We start from the raw sequence: 26,505 nt of genomic DNA on the forward strand, positions 1-26,505 counted from the left end.
ATAGATGACTAGCCGCAGCGTCTTGGTTCCGGCGAAGGAAGATAGACGGATCAGATGCTGAAAAGAACATGATATCCAAAATGCGCTCCAAGCGCTTTAGAACCACAAGTACTGATATATCCACAACACATTCTCTTCTAGACAAGCCCAAAGCTAGCTTAGAATCTTCTTTTCTTCTTCGCCGGAGCCTTGCTCTTCGCCTCAAGCTCCCTTTTCAGTTCCTCTCGTTTGCGATCAGCGCGCTCCTGCTCTGTCTCCTGTGGCGGTGGTTTTACAGGCGAAGGGGATCGCTTTACAGCACCTCGTTGGGAAGCCTCGTCGCTCTCAGACTTTGCTGGAGGCGGCGGTGTCCTCGTCTCGGCCCGAGTCAAGGAGGAGGCAGATTGGGGAACCTCACTGGTCTTGCGGGCTTTACCTCCGATCATACCCAGCTTGCCAACTCGTTTCAGCTTGGGCTCTGAGGTGATGGCTCCTTGCGATTCCGGGGAGAGGGAAGGCTGAGAAATTTGTTGTTGTGATGGTTCTTTCTTTTTGCCTCCGATGACGCCTAGCCCGCGCGGTTTCGGGGCAGTGGTTGTACTTGCGCTGGGTTTGGGAGTGGTCGGTGCTCGAGAAGGAAAGGGTGAGTCTCGAGCGTCGTGGTCGGTACCCGAGTCCGTGTCCTCGTCCTCTTGGATTTTTGATGTTGGTGATGCGAGATATCGCTGTGGAGATGGCGGTGAGGGTGTTGGAGGCTTTTGCTTGAGCTGCTTTTTACCGCCTATGATACCCAGGCCTTTTGATTTCTTTGCTGGAGGCTTCTCTGGCGAAGGAGATCTTCGTTTCATGGGTTCATGTTCGTGATCCGTCTCACCGTCCGTTCCAGCGGTGGTAGCAGTGGTAGCGGGGGATTGCCTTTCAGGCTCCTTGGCCTTTTTGAGCCTGGGTGGTGTCTCTTGTCGCTGAAGCAATGCCATTAAAACAAGTACAGGGATAGCCAAGGGTTACACGAACCTCAAACTCATCATCATCATCATCGAGGTCATCGAGGTCATCGTTGTCTGTTTCCGTGTGCATCTCTGAAACAGTTTTCGCAAGGCATTTCTCGGGGGTTTTGGTGGCTCGTCCACGCTTTGGAGACGCCATGCTGGTAGCTCTGGCTGCTGCGAGCTTCACCCACCAACTGTCAGGGGGTGGGCCGAGTCTCTCTACCTCTCTGGTGTCTGCGGATCCAGACACTTCCGCTAAAATGTTGGCAGCAACAACTGAATCAGGTGATGATTTGGCGACTTCGTCAAGCCATTCTTGTTCATCAAAAGGCGCCACTCCTTTGATGTAATTGGCAGCTTGAGAGAGCAACGTATCCCCATGAGCTTTCCGTAGGCCAGAGATTCCAGGAAAAATAGTGCTCAGATCGATACCCATGCCCTCGATCTTATCGAACAGCTTTCCTAGAACCCAGTCTTTTTTACTAAGGTGGTCAAGGAGAGTTCGCTGGCGCGACTCCCACCCGGCTTCTGCTCGAAGTAATGGGAGTATAAGATGCTGAGATGTAGAATACTGCGGCTCCTTCGAAAGATAGATAATCCATATTAAAGGTCTCAACGGTGCAGGAAGCTTTGTTGATACTGTCAGTTTCATAGAATCCTCTTGCAATCCATTCTCTAGCGATGCAGTACAGCCAGGTTCGCCACTTAGAGCTTCCCCTATCTTTCCAAGGAGCACTTCAAGCTGATCTGGGTTTTCGCTCGGGTCAATTGTAGTAGCATCTTCATCAGCTCTGTTGAGAATGTCCCGGCGACTCATATGCTCGGTCCAGATATTGGAAAGGTCAGTCATGTAAACATCGTAACTATCTAGTGTTCTGGAGTATCTCAAAAGAAGAGGAGGCAAGCCATCCTGCTTTGGAAGATGAAGTCTCCTCCATTTCGAGGACATCATCAAAATCTCTCGCTGGGTAGTTGTAAGTGATTAGTATCATCCCAGGCAGCACTCCCAGTTGTATTTGACGTGATGGCGGAGCGAAGCACGTGCGAAACTGCGGAAACTATGCCGCTCGGTTAACCTTCCACCCGGAAGCTTCTCCAGAGGCCAGACTATTCGCGGATCTTCCTAAGTGACGGCCATCGCGACGTTCAACAACATACTACTGCGATCGAAAGTCTCTTCAACGAAATTTCAGGCGATCGGACGACGAGGATGTCGTCGCGACTCCCCGACAGAACCGGCTCTAAGCGAAGCCGCTCTCGCTCCCCTTCGTCGTGGCATCAGCCCCAGAAATATCACCGCAAATACGACGAGAGAGACCGACAGCGGGACGGTAGAAAATGGGAAGATGGAAACAGCCGATCATCGCAGCCGCCGGTAAGGAGCATGCGAGACCAGGTGCGTCTCAATCAGTTACAGGAGGATGAGCAAGTGCGTGAATGGGTGGCGCAGGAGGACATGTTTGTTCTCAAGCAAGCGAAAAAGAAGGCCGAGATCCGAGTCAAAGAGGGTCGTGCGAAACCAATAGATTGGCTTACGGTTACTCTGCGAGTTATTGATCCAACACGGAATCCTCTTGACGATGAGATTGCGGACTCAGAGCTGGATCTGGTGGATCCCGATGGCGTTTTCGAAGGGTTATCTCAGAGTCAATTACTCGAGTTGGAGAAAGATATCGATACATTTCTGAGCTTGGAGAAGAATTCACAGAATAGGGATTTTTGGAAAGTAAGTCTAATCTGCGTCTTGTTCTCATTTGCTGGAGACTAATATCGTGCCTCCATACAGACAATGAAGGTTATCTGCCGAGATCGCCAGAAAACGACTGCCCCCGAAGGACGTGCTCTCAGCTCCGTTGCCGCTGACATCAATCGACTTCTAAGCCCAAAAACATACGAGCAACTCGAGACCCTTGAGGTGCAGGTCCGGAAGAAGCTGGACTCTAACGAGCCTATCGACACCGATTATTGGGAAGAGCTTTTGCGCAGCCTGACGGTGTGGAAAGCTCGCGCGAAGGTGAAGAACGTCTACCAGGCCGTGATCGATGAGCGTGTCAGAGGGTTGCGCAAACAACAGTATGAAGAGGCTGAATCTATCCGAACAAAACTGGCTCCTCTCGCACCGGTCATTCAGACATACCAGGAACGACCGGAACAGCTTGGTGAGATCGAATTCCGTGATCTAGATCCCGAGCCATTGCTCCAGATTCGTCCAGAGGATAAAGGGTTGGAAGTATTGGATGAAGAAGCTTTCCTTAATCAAGTGGTAAGTTGCCCTTGCTGTTGTATGTGTGGTCCCAGTCTGTTGCTGACTACGCTTGAAGGCACGCGAACGACAGAAGATTCTAAAGATGGGCTTTGTTCCCCTTCGTCAGCGGCAGACGGAGAGACCCTCTGCAGCTTCCGCAAACCAGACAACAAACATGCCTGATGCTGCAGCATCCACCCGCTTCTCATCTATTCCCAATGAGGATTTCTCGCAAGCCACGAAAGCTCTTTACGAGAGAGAACTTGCTAAAGGGGTCAGTGAAAACGAGGAGATCTTTACGGGCGAGGAATCTGTCAGCACGGGTGCGCAACCGCAGTGGGCCAGCAAGTACCGACCTCGCAAGCCGCGGTACTTCAACCGGGTGCAAATGGGGTATGAGTGGAATAAGTACAACCAGACGCACTATGATCATGACAACCCGCCACCAAAAGTTGTGCAGGGCTACAAGTTCAACATTTTCTATCCGGATCTTATCGATAAAACAAAAGCCCCTACGTACCGCATTGAACGCGAGCATGGACGGAAACGCGGACAATCATTTGCCGCAGCTGGCGAAGAAGATACATGCCTTATTCGGTTCATGGCTGGACCCCCGTACGAAGATATCGCTTTTCGTATCGTAGACAAAGAGTGGGACTATAGCGCCAAGAGAGAGAGGGGATTTAAAAGCACGTTTGACAAGGTATACCCTGGCGGCACCTCTATTGCACTTACAAGTACTGACATCTCCAGGGAATCTTACAACTTCATTTTCAGTTCAAGCGAGTAAGCTTTTCCCCCAGTTTCCTAACCTGAGTCGCAGTTTGCTTGTCAGAATAGCAGATACTGATTGGTTATAGATCTACTACCGGAAGTGAAGCGTCAATGCCGGTTTACCGATCGAGCGATCTCGCCTATTTATACCTCTTGGGCGGTCTGCGTTGTGGTCAGTCGCTCTCGATGTCCCAATAACTACGTATCTTGGAGGTAGATCCCATACTCGCGAATATTTCGGTTCAGGGCAATCTGCTGCGAGAAGGAAATCCTGTGCTATGATTGGCCGGGAAATACTAACCGTCCGCTTCATCACTGGATCTCAAGACGACCGACCTCCGTGGCTTTAAGGTGCCTTAGGCGAAGGGCTAAGACATGTCATACAAACTTACCTTACCTTGCGGAGATGTCAACTAGGGTCTGGCTCCGGTTCTACGACCGCACTCGCATATGAGAGGTTCCACGTGCGGGAAATCACTATCTGATGCTTAAATCCACCTCATCTGCAACCCCTTTAAAAGTATTGCACTTTTTCGTCCTTATCCGCATCCTTGGGGCGACGCTTAAGATGCTTAAGTACTTTTCGACTTCGAGCGATGCTGACGGAGATCACCTTGGAGCCGGCAATGTATCCTGGGTACCTTATCGCATTTCGGATCGTCGCCACGAAATTGAAACGGAGACGGTTGTGATGAAGGGGCGGCTATGGTGACACCTATGCCACCTGCAGGCCGTTTGACGGGTTCCGGCTGGACGGGGAACAGAGAAATTGCTTGAGCATCTGCAGGATGGATTGAAAGAGAAGCAATTGGGGTTCCTCAAGACGCTGTGGCAATATCGATTCCAGAAAAGGCCCTTGTTCTGTATCTCTTTCTTTTCTTTTTTCGTGCTCTCGTTGTTCCATTTTCGGTTGCTCTATGTACTAAAGTATGGACCATAGCAAGACCCTCTGCAGGCGTCCGCTATCCGCGAGCTCTAAGATAATCCCGGTCGGCCTAGCTTGTAAGATTCCACTAATTGATCCTTTGCAGCACTCTGTAGTACCAGATCCAGCCTCTTCACAGTCACAGAGTTCATTAGTTGCGTCCTTATACTGGATCCCTGTTCCACAGCCTGCGAAAGCATTTCCTGTAGAAGGAATGGATTGAAGCACGACCATTTTATGAGTACATCAGACTCAAGACGCATGACGGCCAAAAACTAGTCCCAGACCCTTTCCTCCTTGTTCGCTGGGGCTAGATGTGCATGAATCTGTCGGGTAGTCCGCAGCAGAAAAGGCGACAAGGAAGAAGGACGTCAACTTTAGGTATGAGCTGGCACTCTACACTTTTACCTCATGATAGTTCACCTTGAATGACCTGGTGCATCTTCTCTCTTTGCTCAGTGGTCCCGCCTTTTTCTTTCTTTTTCCTTTTCCTTTTTTTCTTTGTCTTTAGAATACCTGTCAATTTCTGGGCCTCTTCGAATTTTCTGGCTTCTATCTCTTTATTTTCGCATTTACTCTCCACAATTCTGATCTACACTTCGGTGTATCTAACGGAGCCATCCCCTCATCAGTGCGCTTGATCTCTCTCGCTCTCTCTCTTGTGAGCAGTCTTACACCTTATTAAACTCTATTATTATCATCCCTTCTCTGCGGATATTATCCTCTGATGTCAGTTCAACAAGGTTGTGTGGAGTTTCAAAACAGCCTGTGATTGACATTAGTTTGTGTTAAGACCAGACAATATGGGTCACTCCATTCCCTCCTACCATTTACCTAGAAACAACTCTGACCAGGGAGCATATCATCATTTCACTTCACAGCTGTCGCAATCATCATCCCCCTCGTCTGATGGATCTTTTGCAGAGAATCCTGATAATTCCAATCCCTGCTCAATAGTGTGGGTGAATTCAAGTTCAAGCAGCCCAGAGACCCTGGAGACAGCATTCACTTTTCCTGACCCATGGGCGCTCAGTACCACTCAAGCTTATCCCCTCAGTGCCTCTACGTCGCCGCTGGAGGCTCCCAAAGATGGAAATCTTTATCTATTTTCATACTGTGATGAAGGGACCTCTCATACGATGGCGCCCTACTCCAGACCGGACCAGGCAGATATTCAGTTTGGGTACCCTCGTGTGACTGAAAGTTCGTCGGACTGGATCCAGGCAGTAGAGGGCCATGGTCGCAATGGCCCTGATTCTCAGATCTACCTTACGCCTTCACCAGCCGCTGAACCCTTTCTACAACAGTCAGAGACGATGCATACCACACCCAGTCCCCAAACAAGGTCAGCTACGTCTTCGAATTCTTCACAGCGTGTCGACCGTGAGAGAACGGAAATTCAGCGAGGAACTGAGCGCAACGAAACAGAAAAAAATGCAATTTCAGACGACAGTGGACCCACAGACCTTCCGTATTCTCATTTGATCGCGGAAGCTCTCAAGACCGCTCCTGATAGGAAGCGTACTCTTCAAGAGATCTATAGCTGGTTCGAGCAAAATACGAGCAAGGGGAGAGACCAACGCTCAAAGGGATGGCAGAACAGTATCCGACACAATCTCTCAATGAATGCGGTATGTCATCCCACTGATACTCCATGGTTTTACCCTTTCTTTGCTTTGATCTCTGCTGGAGTTGCGTGCTAAGGTGCGACTTAACTCGCAGGGCTTTGAAGCCGTGAGGGTAGAATCTCCCAATGGCAAAAAGGCCTTGAATTACTGGCGCCTTACGGACGAGGCATACACGAAAGGCATCCAGTCGACTACCCGATACAGGAAGCAAGCAAATCACAAAAGGCCTTTGGGCTCGGATACACCGGCTCCCCAGCGCCAACGATCTGGGGCCAAAGGAGGGAAGGCGACCAAGATTGCAGCCAAGTATCGCGGCCAGATGTTTTTGATGACAGGAGGCCAGCAGGACGCTGCACAAAGGGAACGACTGTATCTGCATCCCGCCCCTCTGCAGCAGCAGCAGCAGCTACCGTCACAGATGGGGAATCACTTCCCGTACCTTCGCACAGCTACTTCTGTGGCGACGACAGTGTCACCAACCCGTGCGTCCGGTCCTGCCACGCTCATGCATCGACCGTCAGCAGAACAGTACAATTTGGCTAGCGTCATTGGCTGCACGGAGGCCCCCTCCCTGTACCCCTATGTTCTATGACATGGTGGGGGCCTAGCGAAGAGTACTGTTTTGCATATGAAAGCGGGATTGGAGTTGCTGTGGAGTCTAATCGCTCCCCATTGATTACCCCATTGATTACCTACAGTTAATAACCATGGCTGGTGGAGCGGCCCGGAACCCTCGTCAGATCTTCAACCGTGTATCACAATTTCTGGACTATTGAGGGAAGAAAGTGGGCCGCAGTCAGACACATATTTGAGACACCAGGGCCAGCGCTCTGATAGCTGACTTGCATACTCTAACTAAACATGTACTGTAGCTGACTATTTCCAGTCCAAGCCAGCATTTGTTCATGAATTCATGTCGATGCACTTTCCTTTTTGATCCATTTTCTTTTTCATTTCTGGCTTAGTAAGAGTGAAAAAAGGTTCCTGGCTGGAGTCGAAGATTTCTTATTTGTTATGTGTCCGGTTCCTATTACCTCTCCAGGCGGATTTGATTTGTCTCTTCATTTAGCGTCGATCATGTGGACATCATTGCAAACTGTGACGCGACGATGATGGTGAGATAATGATAGGGTAATGCCAGTTCCGAACAGACTCTCAGCATCCATGTCAACTTGTCGTAGGACTCGCGTCATCGAGGACGGAGGATGCTGCCCGATGTACTCTGTATCCGTATAGATCGTTCATGTACACGAGTCAGAACACAAAACTATTCCTACATAATGCAGGTAGAGAGTACGAGGCAGAAACGACCCATTTCGGCCGAAGATTCAGCCGTCCTCGAGCTCATTTTCCAGCCATAAAGTCGGGGGACTGGTGGTGTTTCTGCCTTGTGATTACCTACGCAAGGCGTCTAGTCGATAATGAGAGGAAGCTAAGGTGGCAGCTTCAAGGATGTGCATGTACGTATGTATGGGTATGTGGAATATGTAAGTAAAGGCTGTGGTGGGGTCGATTCGACAGTTGGATGATCCATCATTTCGCCAGAGACGAGGCGAGACGAGACTGCGTTGTCATCTTGTTCGTCTGATTGAAGGGACGAAGATCTGGCGAGTCATCTCTCGAGAGACCGAATAACTCCAGCGCGCTAGATGACCCTAAGCATGTACCATTGGCGTTTTAGCGCAGAAAATTAAACTTTGCTAGAAGGCACAATCAAAAGTACCTTACAAATGCCTAACTGACAGGCGTCTAGGATAGACAGAGATATAGATAGAGTCTACATATGTTAGAAATTCGAGTTTGACGTCTCATGTACGTCTAATGCCGTCAGCCTGTCACATCCGATTCGAACCGGGATGTAGCTCCCTCACTCTCTCTCAGTCGACTTCATGAATGTCAATATGCCACTGTAACGCAGCCAAGCCCGATGGCGCGCAGTGGCAGCGCCAGACAGAGTGACCACTGTGGGTTCTGAGTCGCTCTGGGCTTGATTTGAGGGGTTTTATTTCTCATGTGCTCTGTTATTCGAAGGTTCAAGTAAGATGTCCGTCCCCTTTTTTTTTTTTCTATCAGGCGTGGATTGTACCGGACAAAGGAGATTGAGACGAGCATCCACGTCAGATCACCAGGGATGGGCAACCTATCAAGGTCATTTAACGTCTGACAATGAGATTCAAGGTGTTAGGTATGATGACACACTCCTCAAGTAATTACCGTAACTCTCTATTTATCTGCGAAGTTGGACTGCTTTTTCCTGCAGGAACTTGAAGCATAGACACCACTCAAACTCAGCAAAGTGAATCGATCCATTCATGTCCATGAGTAATCACTTACTTCATGCCTTCAGAGCTGCAAAGAGAAGCCAAAAGGACGCTTTCTGTAGAAATAGCGGCCCGCTCCGAACTCTAAGCTGCTTGAACGTAGTCTATTTGAGGGCGAGGTGCCGAGATACAGCCTAGCCAGCCATTGTCCTACAACTACAGAAACGGATAAGGATAAAAGCGCCGCTTTTTACATCCTCATAGACCTTCTGTTGGTAGGCTGCATACTCCGTATGGTGATCGATTCCAAGTGCTTGATGAATTCTACGTCTCCACGAACCAGTATCATGGCCTGAGCGCCGTGATCTGAGATCCAAGATGAAAAGAGTAAAAGAGACCGCGGTCTTCCTCCCTGTCATTCTTTGTTGTGCATCATGTGGTTTATTATTGTTTCCCGCTTCATGTCACTGGGGCTTATGGGATGTTCCTCATGGTGCATGCTTCTCATCAAAGAATAGAGCATGATTCCACTTCGAACTAGCTCGTTGCCTTCACAATTATGAGCGGGTTGCCTGAATGCTCCTTCCACCTGTCCTAACCGGACCTTAACGCCCGGGGTTGTCACAGCAGGGATTCATTTCCCAAACAGCACATCCGATATCAGCCTCTAGACTAGGTTATATTCGGTGCGTACTTATTTCTCACCTCTCTCGCAATGGCAGAGAATAGTTGCTAATATTTCCAGATCAATCGGGGACCCAACCCCCTTTCCGCCAACCCCCGAGCATATGATTTTCTTTTTACACCCTGCTGGGGATATGCTTACGTGGATGCTATTATAGACCCCTCTGGTATCAGAATGCAGATACAGCTGGTTTCACGCATTACCAGTCCGGTTGACGACCGATTTTCGTGCCGAAGGTTCTCACGAGCATCACGGGTACCTGGAGAGCGGAAAAAAAGGACTGAGTGACGTCCACACCGCTTCCATAGGATGCCTACAGCAGTTGTAATCTGTACAGCAACGTACATCATGTGTCTGAGCCGAAAAGGTATACATGTGTGATCTTTCGATGGCTGGTTACATAATTGACAGGTGACATTCCTCTGTCGATCAGCTTCAGTACAAAACTCTATCTACTGATAGAGCACTATGTCGAATGTCTCGTGGACGGCGGACTTACAACTCAGCATCTTTCGTCTGTCCSAAATAGATCCTTAGAGACGCCGATTAGTGGAAGGTCGTAAAGCCTCAAACGATAGATGCATGACTTAGACTCATTCTTGACAGGGCCCATTGGCCCTCCCCCGGAATCGAGGAGCGACTCTCTCCAGCCAGATTCCCAAAGATCTACACCACAGCAGTCGATTTCACAACAGTGGGACACCTTGTTAGACCCTCAGCTATGTGCTAGCTAGCTGCATGCCGTCTTAATAACCGACCAGGATTCACCCAGTTTCGGTACTTGCAGGTACTTTGACGTGGGAAAAAAGGGATTGTCAAAAATATATGACAAGATTTGTTCAGTGATGAATCTATAAAAGCGTGTATATCTACCACATTTTGTACATAGTTTCATATTCTTACGAATTAACAGGTCAAAAAAAGGCAATCTACCAGGTTAATGGTCGCAGTGTCAAATGGTGATCATGATGGTAGATTAGTATCGTGGATCACAAGGAGGGAGCTCCCACATCATTCATCCATCTGTGCGCTCTTCGAGAAGGATATTGTTACTTCTGCCGTGAAGAATCTGATCCTCCTTTCACGTTTTGCCAATGTAGCACGGTGGTACCCGGAGCAGTAGATTTCGGGTCCTAGTACATGCACAAACAGGCACCCTCTTCTAGAAATATACTATCATGCCCGACTCTCATTTCCACACAACTATGCTTTTTCCTGATATCATTGATATATATATATATTTTCCCTTGGACAATATTTCTGACCGGGTCCATGAAACTTTTCTTCTTTTGAGTAGAAATTGCAAGCATGTTGCATCACAATGGCTTAATTCTTCAACAAATTTTTCGACAGCAATTGGTGCCTGATGATTCAGGCTCCATAACCGCGGAATGGTGAGACATTGCTGACGCTGGCAATCCTGCCGTGAACATTGAAGCATGACCAAGAATATATCTATCTGAGCCCTGAGCAGATGACTTGAGCGCTAAGGTAAATGAAGCGATTTTTTAATGATTAACGAGTAATCCGTAACTACGATATCTTCAAATGAGATCGGCCTGCAGAAGTGGAAAGCTACGCATGCGGACAGAGTGAAATGGTTCTCTGATGAGCATAACCATTATTTCATCGCTGGATACCTCGTGTTCCCTCTGGGCAGACCAACACTGTGACATGGAGAGCTGATAACTCATGATGAGAATGAAATTTCATTGATAGCCACGACCATATAAGGTTCGCATGCTAGCCGCGTCTGTTCATCTTTTATCTCTAAGAGAACCGTACCCGGCTGAATTTTTCCATATCATTCGCTCCCACTTTAAAAAAAGGACCAACACCGAGAACAAAACGTAATCCGTTTAGCGCTTGCCAGCGGCCTTCTCCTGAGACTCCTTGAGGACCTTCTTGACGATCTTCTGCTCCTCAATCAGGAAAGCACGGACAATACGGTCCTTGACGCAACCGGCGCAGCGAGAACCACCATAGGCACGGCTGACGGTCTTCTTGGGCCGGGAGATCTGGGAGTATTCACGAGGGCGGAGGGCGGGAATCTAAGCCTTGTAATCAGTGATCCTGCTCATCTTCCTATCACATGGCTAGAGGCGATCAAAATGTGCGCTTTCCGTTCCTCAAGCTTGTCTTGTCTCTCTCGACACGACAGTACAATCGAAGACACCCAAAAAAGCGCACAGAAGACCACTTGCTAGCCAGAATCTCACTCGGGAGCACTCACGCCGGGGAGCTTGATGCCACAGTCACCGCACTTGGGAGCAGTGCCCTTCTTCTTGATGTGGAGGTAACGGAGCTCGCCGCCAGGAGTCTTGATGATGCGGACCTTGTTGGACCGCGTGTTGTACCTGTAGAACAAAAACCTATCAATATCGTGCTTTCAAGGGCAGATTCGGAACTGATGTGTCTCGTCGCGCCAAATATCATGCGATATGCCACTGAATTGAAGCGAACAATGCCGATAATGAAAGCGACGCAGGGGCATAGTATTGTGAACTTTGGGAGGAAATTTCAAACGTACGGGTTCCGTCTCCGCTGTAGAAAAAAAAGAAATCAGTATTTCATCCAAGCAAGAAATATATTCCAGTGTAAAAAACTCACGTATTGCAATCTGTTGTTGGCCATTTTGATTGTCCTTGAACCTCTGAAACGGTGGTCAAGAGATTGGCGGCGGCGTCGTCGGTTGTCGTCGTTGTCCTCGTAGAATTCTCAAAGACATCTGGATTTGTGTGGGTTTCGCTCGGAGCCCTGGAAGGCCGCGCTAGCGCGAATTTGGCGAGCATGCGCTAACCCCAATACAGACTAGCGTCTTTCCACGGAGAGCCGCCACCTCTGTTCAAGCTTGCCCATCACCAAGAAAGGAGCCAGAACAGCGTCTTCCATCACCCGTTGTGAGAAGGGGATCGTTCGGGAGTTGGGATTTTCTCTTCGGGGCTATCATTTCATCCTTTCAACGCGAATATATCTTCATAATCATCACTTTTGTGAAGTCCCGTCGGTGCTTTCGTCTTGAGTTTGATGAATTTTCTCGACGTGGTTTGACGCGACTTTGCTCCATTATCAGAGTCGGCTAGGTCGAAAGCGTCTTCCATTCATTAATCGCCATCACCATGGCATCGTTGCCTCCTCCCCCTCCCCCCGGATGGGGTGCAGCAGCCCCTCCTTCCATGCCTTTGGCGCCGCCGCCGCCAGGATACCAGCCCCCAGCGGATCCGAATGTCGCAAAGTTTGCTCAGAAGAAGAACGAATGGCTGCGGACGCAGCGCAATCGGTTTGGAGAGAAGAGGAAAGGCGGGTTTGTTGAGACACAGAAGGCGGACATGCCTCCAGAGCACTTGCGGAAGATTGTCAGAGATATTGGCGACGTATCACAGAAGAAGTTCAGCAACGAGAAGCGCAGCTATCTCGGCGCGCTGAAGTTCATGCCTCACGCCGTTCTGAAGCTGCTGGAGAACATGCCCATGCCTTGGGAATCGGCTCGTGAGGTCAAGGTGCTGTACCATGTGAATGGCTGCCTTACGCTCGTGAACGAGACCCCGAGGGTCATCGAACCGGTTTTCCACGCTCAGTGGGCTACAATGTGGGTGTGTATGCGGCGAGAGAAGAGCGACCGCAGACATTTCAAGCGGATGCGCTTTCCCCCTTTCGATGACGAGGAACCTCCCCTATCGTGGTCAGAGAATATCGAAGACGTCGAGCCCTTGGAGCCGGTCCAGATGGAGCTGGACGAATCCGAAGATGCCCCCGTGTATGAGTGGTTCTACGATCACCGCCCGCTCCTTGATACCCCTCATGTCAATGGACCAAGCTACAAGAGCTGGAATTTGACCCTTCCGCAGATGGCAACTCTCTACCGGTTAAGTCATCAGTTGCTCAGTGATGTGGTTGACCAGAATTACTTTCACATGTTTGATCTCAACAGTTTCCTTACGGCAAAGGCCTTGAACGTTGCCATCCCCGGTGGCCCACGTTTTGAGCCTTTGTACAAGGATATCGACCCCAATGACGAGGATTTCAGTGAATTCAACGCGATCGATCGCATCATCTTCCGAGCACCCATCCGGACGGAGTACAGAGTCGCTTTCCCTTTCTTATATAACACCCTGCCGAGAAGCGTGAAAGTTTCCTGGTATTCTCATCCTCAAGTCGTTTACGTCCGAACCGAACCTAACCTTMCTGCTTTCTACTTCGACCCTGTCATTAATCCCATTTCGTCGCGCTCTGTCGCCCCCAAGAACATTACGGTCAGTCATGAGGATGAGATCTTTGGACCCGGGAACAACGAGGACGATCTTTTTGAACTCCCACCGGAGGTGAAGCCTTTCTTCGCTGACGAGGAACTGTACACACCTGATACTGCCTCAGCGATCGCCCTGTGGTGGGCTCCTCACCCGTTCAATAAGAGATCAGGGAAGATGGTGCGCGCGCAGGACGTGCCACTCGTCAAGCAGTGGTACCTGGAGCATTGCCCCCAGGGCCAGCCTGTGAAGGTCCGAGTCTCATATCAGAAGCTTCTCAAGACGTATGTGCTCAATGAGTTGCATAAGAAGAAGCCTAAGGCCCAGAATAAGCAAAATCTGTTGAAGACTCTGAAATCTACCAAGTTCTTCCAACAGACGACGATCGACTGGGTTGAAGCTGGTCTCCAGGTTTGCCGCCAGGGTTTCAACATGCTCAACCTCTTGATTCACCGAAAGAACTTGACCTATCTACATCTCGACTACAACTTCAATTTGAAGCCAGTTAAGACACTGACCACTAAGGAGCGAAAGAAGTCCCGCTTCGGTAACGCTTTTCACTTGATGCGTGAGATTCTACGCCTTACAAAGTTAATTGTTGATGCGCAAGTTCAATATCGTCTGGGTAACATCGATGCTTTTCAATTGGCCGATGGCATTCTGTACGCTTTCAACCATGTTGGACAGTTGACCGGTATGTACCGTTACAAGTACAAGTTGATGCATCAAATCCGTTCCTGCAAGGACCTGAAGCATTTGATCTACTACCGGTTCAACTCTGGCCCTGTGGGTAAAGGTCCTGGTTGCGGTTTTTGGGCCCCTGCTTGGCGCGTTTGGCTGTTCTTCATGCGCGGTATCATTCCTCTTCTTGAGAGATGGCTTGGAAACTTGCTTTCTCGTCAATTTGAGGGTCGTCATAGCAAGGGCGTTGCCAAGACTGTCACCAAGCAGCGTGTCGAGTCGCACTTCGATCTTGAACTGCGAGCCTCCGTCATGGCGGATCTGATGGACATGATGCCCGAAGGTATCAAACAGAACAAAGTCAACACAGTTCTACAACATCTGTCTGAAGCATGGCGATGCTGGAAGAGTAATATTCCCTGGAAGGTGCCGGGGCTTCCAGCACCTATCGAGAATATTATCTTGCGATATGTGAAGAGCAAGGCCGATTGGTGGATATCCGTCGCGCACTACAACCGTGAACGTATTCGCCGCGGTGCCACCGTGGATAAGACTGTTGCCAAGAAGAATCTTGGTCGACTGACTCGACTTTGGCTCAAGGCTGAGCAGGAGAGACAGCACAATTACTTGAAGGATGGTCCTTATGTATCTTCGGAAGAAGCGGTGGCGATTTACACAACCATGGTGCACTGGCTCGAGTCTCGCAAGTTCTCACCCATTCCATTCCCGAGTGTCTCGTACAAGCATGACACCAAGATTCTTATTCTTGCTCTCGAACGTCTCCGCGAGGCCTACTCTGTAAAGGGTAGACTGAACCAGAGTCAGCGAGAAGAACTTGCTCTCATTGAACAGGCATACGACTCTCCTGGAACCACGCTGGCCCGAATCAAGAGGTTCCTGCTCACGCAGAGAGCATTCAAGGAAGTTGGAATCGATATGAACGACAATTACAACAACATCAACCCTGTCTATGATGTGGAGCCGATCGAGAAGATCACGGACGCCTACCTGGACCAGTACCTTTGGTATCAGGCAGAGCAGCGCCACCTCTTCCCAGCTTGGATCAAACCCTCGGATTCTGAAGTCCCTCCACTGCTGACCTACAAGTGGGCCCAGGGAATCAATAATTTGTCCAACGTCTGGGAAACTGCCGATGGTGAGACGAACGTCATGATCGAAACGGAGTTATCCAAGGTCTATGAGAAGATTGATCTTACTCTCTTGAATCGTTTGCTACGTTTGATCATGGATCACAACTTGGCTGACTACATTACCTCGAAGAACAATGTGCAGCTGAGCTACAAGGATATGAACCATACCAACAGCTACGGATTGATCAGGGGTCTGCAGTTCTCCGGTTTCGTCTTCCAGTATTATGGTCTTATGATTGATCTGCTGCTCCTTGGATTGCAAAGAGCCAGTGAGATGGCAGGGCCGCCGCAGAGTCCCAACGACTTCTTGCAATTCAGAGATCGTGCCACAGAGACAAGACATCCCATTCGTTTGTACACTCGCTACGTCGACAAGATCTGGGTCTTCTTCAGATTCAACGCCGACGAGTCCAGGGATCTTATTCAGCGCTTCCTGACGGAGAATCCTGACCCTAATTTTGAGAACGTCATTGGATATAAGAACAAGAAGTGCTGGCCGCGTGATTGCCGTATGCGTCTGATGCGACACGATGTTAATCTCGGTCGCGCTGCGTTCTGGGACTTGAAGAACCGTCTGCCACGCTCAATCACGACGATTGAATGGGATGATACCTTTGCTAGCGTGTACAGCAAGGACAACCCGAACCTGCTGTTCTCCATGTGTGGATTTGAGGTCCGTATTCTGCCAAAGATTCGCAATCAGAATGAGGAGTTCTCGGTCAAAGACAGTGTGTGGTCTCTGGTAGACAACACCACCAAGGAGCGCACAGCCCATGCTTTCTTGCAAGTAACGGAGGAGGACATTCAGAAATTCAACAACCGAATCCGGCAAATCCTCATGTCCTCAGGTTCAACCACCTTCACCAAGATCGCCAACAAGTGGAACACCGCTCTTATCGCGCTCTTTACGTACTATCGTGAAGCTGCTGTCTCCACCGTTAATCTCTTGGACACGATTGTCAAATGTGAGACCAAGATTCAGACTCGCGTTAAGATTGGTCTGAACTCCAAGATGCCCTCGCGTTTCCCTCCTGCGGTCTTCTACACGCCAAAGGAATTGGGAGGTCTGGGCATGATTTCGGGTTCTCATATTTTGATTCCCGCCAGCGACAAGCGGTGGTCGAAGCAGACGGATACCGGCATTACTCACTTCCGAGCGGGTATGTCACATGACGAGGAGACCCTCATTCCTAACATCTTCCGATACATCATTCCATGGGAGGCCGAGTTCATCGACTCTCAGCGAGTCTGGATGGAATACTCTCAGAAGCGGATGGAAGCTCAGCAGCAAAATCGCCGTCTGACTTTGGAGGACTTGGAAGATAGCTGGGATCGTGGTCTCCCTCGTATCAACACTCTTTTCCAGAAGGATAGAAGCACACTCAGCTTCGATAAAGGTTTCCGTCTCAGAGCTGAGTTCAAGCAGTACCAGCTGATGAAGAGCAATCCATTCTGGTGGACAAGCCAACGTCATGACGGTAAACTCTGGAACTTGAACGCCTACCGCACAGATGTCATCCAAGCACTTGGTGGTGTTGAGACTATTCTCGAGCACACCTTGTTCAAGGCAACTGCTTTTCCATCTTGGGAGGGTCTCTTTTGGGAAAGAGCATCCGGCTTCGAAGAAAGCATGAAATTTAAGAAGCTCACAAATGCTCAGCGATCTGGTTTGAATCAAATTCCTAACCGTCGATTCACCTTGTGGTGGTCCCCAACCATCAACCGTGCCAACGTCTATGTCGGTTTCCAGGTGCAGCTTGATCTCACAGGTATCTTCTTGCACGGCAAGATCCCTACTCTGAAAATTTCCTTGATTCAGATCTTCCGTGCGCACTTGTGGCAGAAAATCCACGAATCCGTGGTCATGGACTTGTGCCAGGTGTTTGATCAGGAACTCGAGCAGTTGGGCATCGAAGCTGTCCAGAAGGAGACTATTCACCCACGTAAGTCTTACAAGATGAACAGTTCGTGCGCAGACATCCTGCTCTTCGCAACAAACAAGTGGAACGTGACCAGACCTTCCATTCTGTTCGACACCAAAGACGTCTACGAGCCCACCACTACCAACAAGTTCTGGCTTGATGTGCAGTTGAGATACGGCGATTACGACTCTCACGATATTGAGAGATATGTCCGCGCCAAGTACCTCGACTACACTACCGATAGCATGAGTATTTATCCTTCCGCCACTGGTCTCATGATCGGTATTGATCTTGCATACAACCTCTATTCGGCATACGGACAATACTTCCCTGGCTTGAAGACTCTGATCCAGCAGGCCATGGCCAAGATCATGAAGGCAAACCCTGCCTTGTATGTACTAAGAGAGCGTATTCGAAAGGGTCTGCAGTTGTATGCGTCTGAGAGCAACCAGGAGTTCCTCAACTCTCAGAATTACTCCGAACTGTTCAGTCCACAGATTCAACTGTTCATTGACGATACTAATGTCTACCGTGTCACCATTCACAAGACCTTCGAAGGCAACTTGACCACAAAGCCCATCAACGGCGCCATCTTCATCTTCAATCCTCGGACTGGTCAGTTGTTCCTCAAGATCATTCACACTAGTGTTTGGGCAGGTCAGAAGCGTCTCGGCCAATTGGCGAAGTGGAAGACAGCAGAAGAAGTTGCAGCACTCATTCGGTCCCTGCCTGTGGAAGAACAGCCTAAGCAGCTCATTGTCACTCGAAAGGGTCTTCTGGATCCCCTTGAAGTCCATCTGCTCGACTTTCCCAACATCTCAATCCGCGCCTCTGAGCTCCAGTTGCCGTTCCAGGCTGCCATGAAGGTCGAGAAGCTGGCAGATATGATTTTGCGGGCAACCGAACCGCAAATGGTACTCTTCAACCTCTACGATGAATGGCTCAAGTCCATCTCTCCGTATACCGCCTTCTCCCGACTGATTCTTATTCTTCGAGCTCTGCACGTCAATATTGATAAGGCCAAGATCATCTTGAGACCTGACAAGACAGTCATTACTCAAGAGCATCACATCTGGCCTACGCTCTCGGACGAGGATTGGATCAAGGTTGAAGTGCAACTTCGTGACTTGATTCTCAACGATTATGGAAAGAAGAACAATGTGAACGTGCAGAGTTTGACGAGCAGCGAAGTCCGAGACATTATCCTTGGTATGGAGATTAGTGCGCCTTCACTGCAGCGGCAGCAGGCCGCGGAAATTGAGAAGCAGCAGGAGGAAGCGAAGCAGCTCACGGCTGTCACGACGAAGACGCAGAATGTTCGCGGTGAAGAAATCATTGTCACTACCACTTCTCAGTACGAACAGCAGTCGTTTGCTTCGAAGACGGAATGGCGTACACGGGCAATTGCGACATCGAATCTTCGCACGAGGGCCAACAATATCTACATTTCGTCAGATGATGTTTCAGAGGAAGGATACACTTATATCATGCCCAAGAACATCCTTCGTCGCTTCATCACTATTGCCGATCTTCGAGTGCAGGTTGCTGGATACCTCTACGGTAGCTCTCCTCCTGATAACGACCAAGTGAAGGAGATTCGAACCATCGTCATGATTCCGCAGGTCGGAAATACTCGAGATGTTCAGTTGCCCCAACAGTTGCCACAGCATGAGTATCTGAACGGGCTTGAGCCTCTCGGTGTCATCCACACGATCTCTGGCAATGAGCCACATTACATGACTGCTATGGATGTGACTCAGCATGCGCGGTTGATGAATGCTCACCCCTCGTGGGACAAGAAGACCGTTACGATGACAGTGTCATTCACCCCTGGATCTGTTTCCCTTGCAGCGTGGGGGCTGACGCCCCAGGGTTACAAGTGGGGAGCTGAGAACAAAGACACCACATCTGACCAACCACAAGGGTTCTCGACCAGCATGGGTCAGAAATGCCAACTGCTGCTGAGCGACAAGATACGTGGATACTTCCTGGTCCCTGAAGATAATGTGTGGAACTATAGCTTCATGGGAAGCTCTTTCGGCAGCGTCGAAAAGCGACCTGTCTATGTCAAGATTGATACGCCGTTGAGGTTCTATGACGACAAACATCGTCCTTTGCATTTCCAGAACTTCGCGGAACTCGAGGACATTTGGGTTGATCGTTCCGATAATTTCGCTTAAAGCAAGTACTGGTGTTGGGATTCCCTTCTTTTCTTTCTCTCTATCTTGTCTTACTGTCCCTGTTCTCGAGGCGCTTTCCCCTTCTTGAAATGTTCCACATTGTTTTTACTCTTAAAGCATGACTGAAGTGCTTTCTTTCCTCCATTGATCTGTTTTTTAGGGCGACATAATTTGAGCCATGGCCAGAAAAGCAAGGAACGATCATCTTTATGCGATGCAGACCACAACTTGAAATGAATACTGAGGCCTTGTATGTATGTACAGTAGTTAGTACAATGATCAGTTGGTTGATTATATTCTATTGTCGATCTGCTCTGAGACTTGATTCGTTCTATCGAGTATGATGTTTGCTTGATTCTTGATAAGCAGTTTGACTATGCTTCATAGATGGATTAGAGAGTAGAGACTAGTATCCTTTCTTTAAAATTAATACGGGGCTTAGAAGGATTGGTAAACCGGATGGTGCAGTCTAGTGTAGACAGACCCGAGACTGGACTGGGCTGGAAGCATCTTTAATTGGGAGATGGTTTGACTGTTTGACGATGGCTTCAGATCATCCCACCAACAGGACCCACGCTAGGTCGACATTGGCAACCACCTCTTCCTGCCTATCTATGTTTCTACCCAGCAGGCTAGTTACGAAGCAACTCAGCCATTTCCCAACCCCCCAGCTTCCTGATGTCCCATTCTKGCTCAGTCTTTTCGAACACACTAACGCCATTCCTCCCGGTTGGCTCCGGTGTAGGCCTCAACTTTCTCCTAAGTCATGGGGACCGAGCAACCTCAATTTTCCTTTTCTTGGCCAACCATTAGCGTTTTCTTTTGCGAGAGCGAAAATCTGTTTCACCATCGCCTCAAGGACTTTAGAACCAAAGTCAAAATGCATGCGGCCCAACACTGTTACAGTAGTGAGATACGGGTGGAAATCATCGATCGCAAAGCGTGCCGAAAGACTACGATCATATCCACCAATGTACGCTATGACAGATTCTAATCAACTGATGGGTCTAGCTTACTTCGCACACAGATTGCCCGTCAAAAACACCACGTTGATGGCGATCTCGACGGATTTAGATAAAGCTGGTGAGAACGACGGTTGACATCCCCTCGACGAGTCACAACTCACAAGTCAACGAACGCACACGGACCACAAGCCATCTCGGAAACTAGGCAATTGAAATCCGACCGTTAGTCGGGGATGGCTTACCCTTCTTATCCAAGTGGTATTTCTGATTTCTAAGAGAGACAGCGGAATAAACTCGGGGGAAGCTCACTCGACAGTCGTTTGACGGTCTCGACCTTATTCCGCAGAGGACTCGGGTATGCCGTTGTTAGTTTCTGACAACAGTTCCGGCGAAAAAGGGAAAAGGAAAAAAAGAAAAAAGAAAAGAAAAAGGAAAATCCTTCCAAATAGAAGCAGGGAAATTGTCGATGAAAATAAGACAAAGGGAACTTTCGGTGGGTCATTTTCAGGTCACAAACACTAGCCTGCGTGAGATACTACATCTCCTGCTTGACAGCATTACCTCCTACTCCATCACAGATTCGGAGCCTGGCATTCGCAGCTTGATTTCGTGACATTACCCCGAGGTCCACACCGTTTTTTGAGACCTACAGGATTTATAGACCGGGATCGTTCTCTTATACTCGAGTCAGAACGTTAGGCTGGAACTGGCAGGGCCACGGCCCACTAAACACCAGCCATGAGCTAGCTAGCATCCTTGCGCTAGTAGTCCTGATACTCTGTCATCCCCCTCTTACCTCGTGGGAGTTTCGCCGGCTACTCCTATGTGCTCAGCGCCTTCTCATTTATTGGCCTGTCATTTTGAGTGGAGTTTCTGGCACCCAAAGTACGGCCTTGTCTTGTCTCGACGGTCAACCAGGGCCGTTGGCTATTTCAGCCTAACTAGTCTACGGCATGTCGGTATCTAGAGTGAATCACTTAACCCGACGTCCAGCGTCCTGCTCATCCTCTTTCGTATCCAATAGGTGAACATTAGTTTATCCTAGCCCAGCCTTGGTGTATAAGCGGGCTTGACTGTCTCCGCTCCTGTTGATCCTGTAGACATACATGCATGGTGACAAAGAAGCTAAATATGAGACTCTGTGAGACTCTCTTTGTCAAGCGCTGTGTTTCAGGCTTAATTGTTGCTGTCAGTTTGCTTCTCGCCTTCTTAACCTTCCCGGAAACTGCCATACTTTGGCAGTAATCGGGCAGCCTGGCACGGAGCAAATAAACCTCCCAGTTTTTAAAATTGCCTTGTTGGAGTACAGTCGTCATTGTATGCTTTAGGTCCCATCTGCAAGCTAGGTAAGCTTGACTGGAAACGCAGTTATCCGTCGAATGGGCGATTTTCTTTCCTTGTGCCGATTCTGTGATGAATGGAACTCCGCCTCTTCTCTACCATCCGATTACCCTTTCCATTCTAGAACATTTCTCGTGTCTTCGCATCCATTAATCTGTATTGTCGGCCGGCATAAAGAGGCCGCGCACTATTACCGAACAGGGTGTGCGCCTTATGAGAGATTTATCTGAGCTTGTCTCGGCCTTTGTAATTTCCTTTTTCTCCTGCTTTTATCTCCGTGTCCTTGCACCTTCAGTAAGGACAAGGAGCGCCTCAAAAAATCCCATTTTCACACTAATCTCCCCTGATGCCAGTCGAGCTCTGTGTCTGGCCTATCCGTTGCCTTGATTCGGTAAAGCTGACCCATCGCATTTAGTGCGTTGACGACCAAGTTTAAAACATTCCATTTCAGAGACCCAACTGGCCAACGTACCCTGGTAAGAGGAAGCTGTTTCCATTTGCCAAGTTCACCCCAAGCAACCTATAGCCTGGACCTTCATCAGATACAGAAGGCCTAAATGGCCCTTCCTGCCCCTGGACATTTCTCGACTCGATATGCATCACACGCTTCTATTCGCGCCCCCGGCTCATCATCATCTGGATATATTCCATCATATTGACCAGTGGGACAGTCAGCGCATATCAGCACGTATCAACGCGTACCACATCGCTGGCGACCAGCCAAGGGTAGGACTGGTTTACTCGAGAGTCTCCCTGTCGTTGTGCATGGCGGAATCATCTCGTGTTGCAGCTCCTCGCATCAGCTAACGTTCGCATCGCAACCTCCGACATAAACGAAGCGTTCCCCTTCTACTTGTCGCAATAACCAGGCTCCGGTCATCTTCTATACAGTCAGATCCCGTGTCGAAGCTTTTAACAAAAGGTCGAATAGCCTGCCGGGGCTTCGGAGCCCTAGCAGAGCCGATGTATGTCTGTGACGCTGGCGGATCCGTACCGAGATTATGCTCTTGATTATGCCCAACATGCTAAACCAGAGGGGCATGAGAACGCACTCGCCTACCAAACGCAGCATTCGCATCTTCAACGTCATAAAGAGGCCAACCCTCCGTTCCCGCAGGGGACCCCAAACAGCACGGCATACGAGCAACATCATKCAAGCACGACCGTTCTCCCAGCAGCAAATCCTGACATTTCCCAGTCCGTTGTTCTCACACCAGCGCACATGCTCCCTAGACAGCTTCCGATGCAGTATACCCCTGCCACCTTCGAGATCCCACCAGTTCAACGCGGCAAGAAGCGACACCATTCCGAGGCGGAAGGCGAGGGCGACTACAGCGACCATGGAGTCCGCCCGCGCTTGTCAGCGCTTTCCACGCAGGCATCTACAGAGACGGCACAATCCCCAGGGATGCTCTTTTCTGTCCAAGGCGATTCTTCACAGCAACAAGCACACCATCAACAGCAACAGCAAACGCAACAACAACAACAACAACACCACCATCACCACCACCATCATCATCAACCGATGTCGAGCCATGGATTCGGGCCGCCTGAGTCGATGGCGCTGCCCCAACAACACCACCACCATCGTCTACCCCCGCAGGCATCGCTTCACTCTGCAGAGCGGCATGGCATGAATGTGGAAACATCTCCTATTCCCTCTGGTCCACCAAGCGTGGTGGGCCAACCGGGGATGCCTGATCCGGCTCCCAGGCCTCGAGGCCCGAAACTCAAATTTACGCAAGAAGAGGACGCCTTACTGGTTGAGTTGAAAGAGAACAAGAACCTGACGTGGAAGCAAATTGCCGATTTCTTTCCTGGTCGAACGAGTGGCACGCTGCAAGTTCGTTACTGTACCAAGCTGAAGGCCAAGGATGTAACATGGACGGATGAGATGGTAAGCATTACATTATGAGATCAACATATCAAAGGAACCATTGACGTACTAACTGATGCATGTTTAGGTTCAACGACTACAGCGTGCGATACAAGAGTACGAGAATGATCGATGGCGAATAATCGCAGGGAAGGTCGGCAATGGCTTTACTCCAGCAGCTTGTCGAGAAAAGGCGTCTCAGCTGTGACGAATGTTTTGATGGATGTCATATAGGATACACGAAGATGGGAATGGTCAGTGACGCGTGGGATTTCCTACTTCTTTTTTGGATTTCTCTTTTTCCCCTTAAGCGACGGATGGTTGAAGGAAAACCATGGCTGGCTATGGAAAGATGATTATACAACATTGTGTATATACCTGTATTATAGGGATTAGAACAGTCTTTTGGACCCCAGGTGCTGCAATGCCGCGACGCAGTTATATTTACCCTAAGCCCTAAGAAGATTACCGGAAAGGGAAGGAATGCTATACTGGTATTTGTGTTGCACCGTAGAAGCTCCGCAGCCAATCATCTGGGCTTGCTGAGTAAGACGCAGCGCACCACTCGGGAGGTTTGGGCGGCTCTCAGTCAGGTGCTCCAGTTGTCAGCGGGCCGAAACGGCTTCAAACTCACCTCGAACCTCCAAACTCCCTCTCCACCAACCCTCCTCCCTCCACTCGTCCAGCTGCGATACCATCAATTGTCCAGGACAATGTTCCTCCAACGCACAGCTTTCGCCCTTGCAAGGCGCGCCCCCGTCAGAGCCATTGCTGCTCGTCCTTTTTCCTCCTCGGTCGTCCGCTGTACGTGAACCCAATAAATGGCCAGCACCACCTCTATGACACCATCGTCCCTTGCGTGGCCCAATTGAGTCTGCACAAGGCAATCGATAATCACTTTGTCGACAATGCTGCATGGTACTCCGGCTAACATTGGGCTTTTTCGTGTTTTAGGCAACAAGAAGTATGAGGTGAAGAAGGAGGGCAAGATTCTTCCTTTTGAAGGTTGGTGATAAAGACGATCCGTCCGGGCCCCTGTCATGCAACATTACGAGAATTTCGAAAATGCCAATCATTTTTCCTGTCGAGAGCTACCTATTTGTGCTATGCAATGTGTCGCTGGACTCGTTCTCGGTCTCATTCTTGCATTTTCGTCATACTGGGTTTCGTTGACTTTCCCTCGGCTACAACACCTACTGTGAACAAAGCATTGTGCTGACACTTTATGTTTACTTTGCAGATATCAAGGGTGAAGAGGACCTCATTGCCCCGGGTGCTAAGCCCGGCACCGTCCCTTCAGACATCGAGCAGGCCACCGGTCTTGAGCGTCTGGAACTTGTTGGGAAGATGCAGGGCATTGACATCTTCGACATGAGACCCCTCGATGCTTCCAGAAAGGGTATGCAGATCCGCTTGCATTAAATTGAATCGTGTGAGCAGCGTGCCGCGCGTTTGAATCGAGGCTAACGAAATTTGCGTGATTAGGAACTCTTGACAACCCCATCATTGTCAAGAGCGCTGGTGACGAGCAGTACGCCGGTTGCACTGGATACCCCGCAGACTCTCACCACGTCGTCTGGCTGACGGTAAGTATTGCACGCTTCGGGGCTTCTTTGAGCTCTCAAATTGCGCAGATGGCTAAGACATATCTTCTCTCTCACCATAGGTATCTCGTGATCGTCCCATTGAGCGCTGCGGCGAGTGTGGTAATGTCGTCAAGCTGGAGTATGTTGGGCCTGAGGAGGACCCCCATGCTCGTAAGTCCCCTTTACTTGTTCCATATCTCTGCTCGCCTTCTATTGTCCCTTTCCGTTGTTTTCCGGATCCTTACATATTTGTCTGCAGACGAGCATCACAGCCACCACCCCCCTCATGAGGAGCCCAAGACCTTCGCCGACTACGTCAAGCCTGAGTACTGGTACCGGTAAATATTCCATGCTACGAATATTGTGCGATTGTCCTGTGGCCTGTTACTCCACGGAAAAGATTTAGGAGAAAAGAACGGACGATAGACAGCAAACGTCAAATAGCTAGTATTCCCACCTCAGGCCTTTTTGACCGTTTATTTGTCACGCGTCTAAGGCGGTTGTATCTTCACTGTTGACCCCTCCCTGTGATTTTTCTTTTTTTTGTAGAATATAGTCGAAGTTGATTGAACGGAGTGTGATTGGTGTTTGTTTGCGTCGATTTTCTCTTCTTCCTAGCTCTACTGCTTTACTGTAGCTTGTCTTCCCGGACTTTGTTTACCCGTCAAGTCTACGCAAGCTTTGAGAAGGACGTGACCCATGCAGCCATGGCTAAATGGCATGACATGGCCTAGTACGGATTATGGAGTATGGCCTGATCCACGGGAGTATCGGGGAACCGGAAGTAGCCCGAAACCCCGGTGCTTTTCGTTTGTGGCTAGATAGATCTTTGACTGCAAATGCCAGTCATATGGCGCGATCGACATGAATTGGGCATCAGCAACATACAAATTTCGGTGGCGGAACCAATCCAATCCATAACCAAAACTCATCAATGGCATTATTGCTAAGGAATAGACGTGTATGCATTAAGAATCCAACAAAGAACTTTTCAATATTATCCCCACGATAAAACCTTCTCCTCGGTCTTTACTCTTCTATAGTCGTGCATGTCTATTTGTTCGGCCGTG

At 49.4% G+C, this 26,505-nt stretch overlaps 6 protein-coding genes across 6 annotated transcripts; 4 read left to right on the forward strand and 2 right to left on the reverse strand.

The window, feature by feature from the left end:
- Nucleotides 1-158: 158 nt before the first annotated feature.
- Asppvi_001335 (uncharacterized protein) lies at nucleotides 159-1,818 on the reverse strand (the record flags this gene model as incomplete). Its single annotated transcript, XM_043297632.1, has 2 exons — nucleotides 159-941; nucleotides 994-1,818. 2 exons carry the CDS (start codon nucleotides 1,816-1,818, stop codon nucleotides 159-161), a joined length of 1,608 nt encoding a protein of 535 aa, XP_043153567.1.
- Nucleotides 1,819-2,178: 360 nt separating this feature from the next.
- Asppvi_001336 (splicing factor cactin) lies at nucleotides 2,179-4,091 on the forward strand (the record flags this gene model as incomplete). The annotated part of the gene is made up of 5 exons (XM_043297633.1): nucleotides 2,179-2,694; nucleotides 2,755-3,231; nucleotides 3,290-3,916; nucleotides 3,967-3,999; nucleotides 4,074-4,091. The coding sequence occupies 5 exons, from the start codon at nucleotides 2,179-2,181 to the stop codon at nucleotides 4,089-4,091; spliced, it is 1,671 nt and encodes a 556-aa protein (XP_043153568.1).
- Nucleotides 4,092-6,051: 1,960 nt separating this feature from the next.
- Asppvi_001337 (forkhead box transcription factor) lies at nucleotides 6,052-7,132 on the forward strand (the record flags this gene model as incomplete). Its single annotated transcript, XM_043297634.1, has 2 exons — nucleotides 6,052-6,543; nucleotides 6,635-7,132. The coding sequence occupies 2 exons, from the start codon at nucleotides 6,052-6,054 to the stop codon at nucleotides 7,130-7,132; spliced, it is 990 nt and encodes a 329-aa protein (XP_043153569.1).
- Nucleotides 7,133-11,345: 4,213 nt separating this feature from the next.
- Asppvi_001338 (60S ribosomal protein eL34) lies at nucleotides 11,346-12,120 on the reverse strand (the record flags this gene model as incomplete). The annotated part of the gene is made up of 4 exons (XM_043297635.1): nucleotides 11,346-11,537; nucleotides 11,720-11,843; nucleotides 12,017-12,030; nucleotides 12,097-12,120. 4 exons carry the CDS (start codon nucleotides 12,118-12,120, stop codon nucleotides 11,346-11,348), a joined length of 354 nt encoding a protein of 117 aa, XP_043153570.1.
- A 485-nt stretch (nucleotides 12,121-12,605) lies between these two features.
- prp8 (U4/U6-U5 snRNP complex subunit PRP8) lies at nucleotides 12,606-19,667 on the forward strand (the record flags this gene model as incomplete). Its single annotated transcript, XM_043297636.1, has 1 exon — nucleotides 12,606-19,667. One exon carries the CDS (start codon nucleotides 12,606-12,608, stop codon nucleotides 19,665-19,667), a length of 7,062 nt encoding a protein of 2,353 aa, XP_043153571.1.
- A 3,273-nt stretch (nucleotides 19,668-22,940) lies between these two features.
- On the forward strand, nucleotides 22,941-25,777 carry Asppvi_001340 (uncharacterized protein; the record flags this gene model as incomplete). The annotated part of the gene is made up of 8 exons (XM_043297637.1): nucleotides 22,941-23,870; nucleotides 23,938-24,003; nucleotides 24,266-24,653; nucleotides 24,804-24,854; nucleotides 25,090-25,248; nucleotides 25,335-25,435; nucleotides 25,516-25,606; nucleotides 25,695-25,777. 8 exons carry the CDS (start codon nucleotides 22,941-22,943, stop codon nucleotides 25,775-25,777), a joined length of 1,869 nt encoding a protein of 622 aa, XP_043153572.1.
- Between the last annotated feature and the right edge of the window lie 728 nt (nucleotides 25,778-26,505).

The sequence above is a fragment of the Aspergillus pseudoviridinutans genome, assembly GCF_018340605.1.
Source record: "Aspergillus pseudoviridinutans IFM 55266 DNA, scaffold_1, whole genome shotgun sequence".
Lineage (NCBI taxonomy): Eukaryota > Fungi > Ascomycota > Eurotiomycetes > Eurotiales > Aspergillaceae > Aspergillus > Aspergillus pseudoviridinutans.